Source organism: Diplotaxodon limnothrissa, linkage group LG12 (assembly GCF_057381915.1).
Source record: "Diplotaxodon limnothrissa isolate DT_005_m linkage group LG12, D_limnothrissa_male_GT1.1, whole genome shotgun sequence".
Taxonomy (NCBI): domain Eukaryota; kingdom Metazoa; phylum Chordata; class Actinopteri; order Cichliformes; family Cichlidae; genus Diplotaxodon; species Diplotaxodon limnothrissa.
Genome location: NC_140607.1, coordinates 5,241,247 through 5,248,013, shown reverse-complemented (window position 1 = coordinate 5,248,013; position 6,767 = coordinate 5,241,247). Strand labels below are relative to the sequence as shown.

The window sequence follows — 6,767 nt, the reverse complement described above, 5'->3', positions numbered from 1 at the left end:
ACTAAGCTCCAGCCAGTGTCCACACTGCCAGAGGTCTCCACACATGCTGGTTCGGTGTCTGTCTCCGCTGAAGGGTCAGAGGAACCCGTTTGAGCTGTCTGTCTCGGCTGGAGGGCCCAAGGGGCCCATTCAGCCACCTGTCTATGCTGAAGGGTCAGAGACCTGTTCGGCCTCCTGTCTCCTTTATAGTCGAAAAAGATGTGCTCCTGGTGCACTGGCCATTGCTGCTACTCAAATCGAGCGTGGACCTGGACCTCCAGCAGGCCCCGGGGACCTACGTCACACCTTGCTCTTGTCTCCCTTACAGCTGAAAAAGGTCCATGCTTGTGCCCTGGCCCTTCTGAAATTCCCTCTCCATTTAGCCGAGGCAGTGAGTCGGCCTCCTGTCTCCCTTACGGTCGAAAAAGATGTGCTCCTGGGCGCACTGGCCCTGCTGCTACTCACATCGGGCATGGCCCTTGCCCTCCAGCAGGCCCCGGGGACCCACATCCTCCCCTGCTCTACTCCCCCACTAGCTTCTTCTCCTGCAGTTACCCTCCACCACATATCCAGCACATATCCAGCTAACCCTAACCCACTACAATTCGTCCTGATTGTAGCACAAGTGGAACCAATAAGCAGGATTCATTGGCAAGCAGACAACCAGTTCCAACTACTGGGAAGAACCAGTGCGATGCATTTTGTGGTACGCGTCGTGGTAGCTCCTGCTAGGATTTAGGACAGACCTGAGGCTGATGAGAAGGATCTGGGTGTTGCAGGGCCGTCCTGGCTGACACGGCGCTGCGTGAAGCTCTGGGATGCTGCCTCTGGACTGGCACACTGGGGTGGTGGTTCCCCTGTTTAAAGACCTAGACCTGAGCGTGTGCTCCAACTGTCACACTCCTCAGCCTCCTCTATGCCAGGGTGTGTCTGTCAGTCAGGCCTCTGATTCAGGAGGAAGCAGTTTGTGTCCTGGTCATGATCACTGGAGCAGCTTGTTATCCTCTCGACTGCAGGGTCTGTGGGAGTTTGCACAACCAGTCTACATGTGGTTTGTGAGGCTTCTACTTTTGTAGGATCTTCATCTTACAGTACAAAGAGCCTTTGCTGCAGCTGTTGTTGTGTTTTGGCGCCTCATGGATAACTTTTCATGTCATTTGAGTTTCAGGCTTGTTGGTGTTGCTGAGCTGTGTGCATCGTCTGCGTGGGTTTGTCAGCATAATGGGGCTCATATTAAAATGACTTTACAGTCACAGAGAAAAACTTTAAAACACAAAATCAACACTTTGAACCATCGTGGAAACTACGTGTCCTTACTTGTCATCAAATGATGAGTGTGCGTCCTCACCAGGTGTCACAATCATGTGTATCAAAACGTGTGTAACTGTTAAACAGCAAAATGTGTTAAAGCTGAAAGTCTGACTGTTCAAAGGTGAAACTACAAACACTTGTACATATACAGCTCCCTCCATAATGGCCTGAGGAAAACCAAAGACCTGATGTGATTTCATGTTTTCTTTGTTTCACAGTTTAAAAGTTTGTGGTTCTGTTCTCAGACCTTTGTCACTCACATGTTGTGCATCAGCTGTTTATGTCACTGTGCAGCCAAACTAACTCCCCTCATGTGTTTCCTTTGCAGCTGCTCCTCTGGATAGCATTGAGTCCCTGGCTGCCTACTACGTGAGCTGCGTCAGGCAGGTGCAGCCGGACGGCCCGTACAGAGTCGCTGGATATTCTTCTGGTGCCTGTGTAGCATTTGAAATGTGCTCTCAGCTGCAGACCCAGAATCAGCCTGTGGAGTTCCTGTTTCTCTTTGATGGCTCACATTCATATGTGGCAGCGTACACACAGGTCAGAGAAACACTCGCGCATCTTTAATTCATGTATATGCTGTATAGCGTGTGTGATGTTGGTTTTGAAGGATGAGCTCTGGTCACATGATCTGCATGTGAACAGGTTTAACTGTGTTTTTGATTTGCAGAGCTACAGAGCCAAGCTAACACCCGGCAACGAGTCTGAGGCTGAGACTGAAGCCTTGTGTGCCTTCATCCAGCAGTTCACTGGCATTGAATACAACAAGGTATACTGTCTCTGACCCACAGGTTCACACACAAGTATTCCTTTATGTGGCATCAGCGTTAAAGGCCACACAACCTGAGCTTTTGCCTCACGGCGCCTGTAAGGTAAAGATGGTGACTGTAACACAGTCTGGAGCTGCTGTTCCAGCACAGTCTGTGTGTGGTGCAGGTTTGACTCAACAATGATGTGATGTTTGGAGCTGTTATGGAGACTAAAGTAAAACATGCGGTTAAATCAAACCTTCGTACAGTTTCTCACTGAAAGCTGACATTTGTAACTCCTGAATATCAAAACATCTTCATTTTGCATTTTCATATACATAAGATCTGTGATGTTCATTAATTATGTGTCACTTACTTTTCTGAAAACAACAATATCTCCGCGAGCACGCGGTAACGTTTGCTATGAACTTACAGTCGTCTCCATGGTTACATCCTACAGCTTTTAGAGACTCTGCTCCCGCTGTCAGACCTGAATGCACGCGTCAGTGTGGCCGTGGACCTAATCACCTCCGCTCACAAGGACATCGACCGAGACTCACTGCACTTTGCAGCCTCCGCCTTCTACTACAAGCTAAAGGCTGCTGATGCATATGTACCTACTGCAAAATACCACGGCAGCGTGAAGCTGCTGCGCGCCGAAACCAGCAGCGAATATGAGCAAAACCTGGGAGCTGACTATAAGCTCAGCGAGGTACCGATGCACATTTACATCAGTCTGTAGTACTTATCTTCACTGTGCGTGTGTGCGCTTGTGTGTGTTTCTATAAACTCTGTCTGAGCCTTCCAATGTTCAAACTGTGTACTGCGTCTTTCTTCAGGTCTGTGATGGCGAGGTGTCGGTCCACGTCATCAAGGGAGATCACCACACTTTCCTAGAAGGCGCGGGGGCGGAGTCTATCAAGAACATCATTCATAACTCGCTGGCTGAGCGAGCTGTCAAACCAAGGGAGGGTTAAACATCCACCGTCTCTTCACCCTAATTCCTCAGCTTTCCCCAAACTAGACTGTAAATGTGTCGTTATAGGAAGTGTTTGCACTGCTTATGTTTACACGCTACTGTTATCCTAATATCCCAAATGTTAATGGTTAGTGAACCAGTCGACATCCCATCATCTCACAGCTCCATCGATTCCAACTGCAAGTTTTGTTTTTTGTTGCCATATGTTGTTGTTTGCAGAAGTTCATCCCACAACAAAATAACGTGGTTAAAAAATTAATGTAACAAAGTAACAAACACTGACACATTGATTGAATCCTGAATTACATAACATCACTCAAATTGGTGTTTCTGCTCATGCAGACATCAGTAGACAGGCAAACGCGCTGCGACCAGCCTGATGAGCGACTGTGGAGGGAGGGCTGACCCTGCAGCCGTGTTTCTGCACACTAACTACTCGTAACACAAGTTGGAGGCATTTCTTTATTTTGTGATATTTGTTTACTTTTCAGTCATGTGACCACACAGTCATCAGTTACAGTGGCAACCAGCAAATGTTTACGTTGTCAATAAGTTAACAACAAATTAAGTGTTTCATAAACTGTGTTTTAACAATGACACTCGTGTTACTGTAATTTACAGACCAGTTATTTCACTAATTCAGAAGAAAAACTGCTTCTCTTCATGATGGACTGTGTCAAACACACGCTGTTGTTCTGACAGACGCCTGTGACAGAGGCGTCGCTAAGGACCAAATGTGTCTCTTCAGAGGTTAATCAGAGATGTGAATGATCACTGTAACAGTGAGATCATATTTACTGATGTAACCTCTGAGAAACTGTTTCCTTTTAAAGGCTTTGGTCCAGAGATCTAAAACCTCAGCAAATAATCCAAACCTGAGTACAACAGCTGGCCTGAGACCTGTGATTGGGTCAGTGAAGGAAGCTGCTGATTGGAGATGAATGTGCTGAGGAGTCACAGTACGATGGACGTGACAATAAAGGCCTCTGTGTTTTATTGTAACATTTCTGTTATGTTTTGTAGGACTAATAAGGGCCTCAACAGTCGCTCAGTGTTTTCCTTCATTGTAACGAGCCTGTCCCGTTGGATCTATGATTCCTGTGCTTTTGTTGTCGTTACTATTTCTGATCATTTATCTTGTAAATATAGTTTTTGGGTTTTGTTTTTTAGAGGATGGGTCAGTTTATCAGGGACTGAAACACAAATCCTGTTGGCCCAGAAAATTCTTAGTCGCTGTTGGCGCCACCCGACCGTTTAGTTCAGACCATTAAAGTAACGACTGGTTCTATATGACACTTTTCTACATGCAACAAAGGTGGTGATGGAAGGAGGAGAACAAACTTTTTTGTCTGTATTTAATAGCACAATAAAGACCAGACAGCAAAGCAGGGAGGGAGAAATAAAGGGCCTCAGGTCAGAGTTGAACCCGGCCGCAGCATTTACCCCATGACCAGGTGACGTGGTCACCCGCCCGACCCTTACGCACAGCAGTATTTCACTTCAGCTACCAGGAGTATGTGGGTCGAGCATGCAGACTGAACTTTAGCTGCATGTTAGAAAGCCGAGTTTATGAATGAAGGCTAGAACAAATGTCCCGGCTGAAGGAGGAGGGGCTGCAGAGGTGTATAAACACAGGTGGGCGGGGCAGGGCTAGTGTGCAGGATGACTCAGTGACCTACACTGACCCGTGTTGGTGAACATTTTGTTAAAGTTAAATGTTTTCAAGCTGACAAGTAAATTATCCAGCGAGCTAAGTTGAGCTGACCGACGTGCAGTAAGGTTTTCATGCTCTTCACTAACAGCTGATCGCTGAGAATATATCAACAGTAATAATGTCCTGTAATTCCCACGGCTCTGTATGTCACACCTGCGTATGCTTCCCCATCACATTCATCACCTGTTCCTCTGGTGTCTCTGATTGGAGCACGCAGGTGTGTGGAGCAGAGTGAAATCACACACCTAATGCTGTTTTATTCAACCTGGATCTTGGAAGTTTTGATTAACATCAGTGTCAAACATGAACTAACTCTTTGTCCCCTTCAACATTACATGTTGTTTTTTGAAGTAACAGGTTCAGTGATCTTAAAAGGCTGCGGTAACGTGTCGCTGATAAAACACTGAGTCATTTTCAAATTATTCACTTTAGTTCAATTCAGCTTTATTGTTTTATGTGAAAGTCTCCATCCTGTGTCCTTCACTTATCTTTATCCCAGGTGTGAATTGTTCACAGGACTTAAAAGAAGGACGTGTCTGTGGAAAAGGCTCCGGCCAACCTAAACTCCTCCCTCATCAGGACACAGAAGAGCCGCTGAGGCAGCGCCTTGGAGTACGCTGCTGGTCGCGGCACACAGGTGCGCAACAAGATCTCCCGGCCTGCTGGAGGAGGGAAGTCTGGTACTCTGCTGCTTCCCCCAGTTTGCTTCTTGTCAGATCCCAAGTCCTCATCGACGGGCGCCAGAAGGGCAGCCTAAAAGGGCAAAGGTCAAATGTTAGCAAACAGCAACCGATTCTGAAGAAATGTGCTGTGTGATATTCAGAAGTACTGTAACCCGAGTCTCCCACAGAGACCTGATCCAGACTACAGCTCACAAACACAGCTCCTCTACTAACACCTCACTGCAGCTGCACGCTGCTGATCCTGTCTGTGATTAGAAATGATTTCAATAAAGTAAAACAGAGGCTCGTTTTCTATGAGCGTAAACAGGGATCTCTTTTTCAGTCTCAGTGTAACAAACGTGTTTACTGAATAAGTCTTTCAGTAAAAATGTTTTTGTTAATTCAGTAAAATCTGCAAAGATGACTTGTACTGTTGGCAGCAACAAACAGAGACAACAGAGTGTGGGACAGACAGGAAGTCAGGACACGTCTATGTGCTTCACAGTGGGACTAGAACATGAACATTTCTACACACACCACAGGCAGCAACTGTGCAAACCTCCACGTCACCAAAAACACCCTGCAGGTCCCATCAGAGCAACGGCAGAGAAAACAGATGAAAGGTCTGTTAGAGAGAAAAACGCTTCGCTGCTTTCTTACCCGTATGACACCAAAAGGGTTTTGTTTTTTTAATAATAAAGGCTTCATGTTTTACAGTTAAAGGTAAAGCTCATGCAAACATGCAGGCTTATTTGTCTGATCAATGCAAAAGTTCAAACATGTCTCTTTCAAGCCTCATTATCAGCTGAGATCATAGTAAAGACACAGACAGGATCCTGATCCATCTGTTCTTTATATAATTACTGTTTTTACTGTAATGTAGAATATCATGGACATAATACACAGACTGCAGCCTAAATACTGCTAAAAACAGCTCTTTTTATTTTTAAGGTTTCACGTATTAACCTTTTATTATAAAAGTCACCTGATCCTTAGCAGGTGTGTATACAGAAATACACCAGGTCATTATTTAAGCAAAGCGAAGCCAAACTGCTCCTGTGTGACAGATGAAGTCCACCTTTAAACAGCATTTAGATGCTGCTAATGAAACTCGATTAGTGGCAGCACTGGTCTGTGGGCTGGGGACACTGGTGCCACCAGTACAGCGCGCACTTTTCACAGCGCCACCATGTGGACCAAACTGTATTCTGGGTCAAACCTGATGTTTTATCATTTACACTGAACAAAAATATAAACGCAACACTTTTGCTTTTGCTCCTGTTTTCCATGAGCTGAACTCAGAGATATGAAACATTTTCTACAAACACAAAAGACCCGACACTCGCAAGCAATGTTCCCTCTAAGCTGCGCGC

The 6,767-nt window shown here is 45.8% G+C and overlaps 1 protein-coding gene across 1 annotated transcript; it reads left to right on the top strand.

Moving 5' to 3' along the window:
• Positions 1 to 797: 797 nt before the first annotated feature.
• LOC146620746 (fatty acid synthase-like) lies at positions 798 to 3,088 on the top strand. Its single transcript, XM_085367705.1, has 5 exons — positions 798 to 942; positions 1,619 to 1,830; positions 1,961 to 2,059; positions 2,500 to 2,751; positions 2,879 to 3,088. Exons 1-5 carry the CDS (start codon positions 798 to 800, stop codon positions 3,014 to 3,016), a joined length of 846 nt encoding a protein of 281 aa, XP_085223831.1. The 3' UTR covers positions 3,017 to 3,088.
• The last annotated feature ends 3,679 nt before the right edge of the window (positions 3,089 to 6,767 follow it).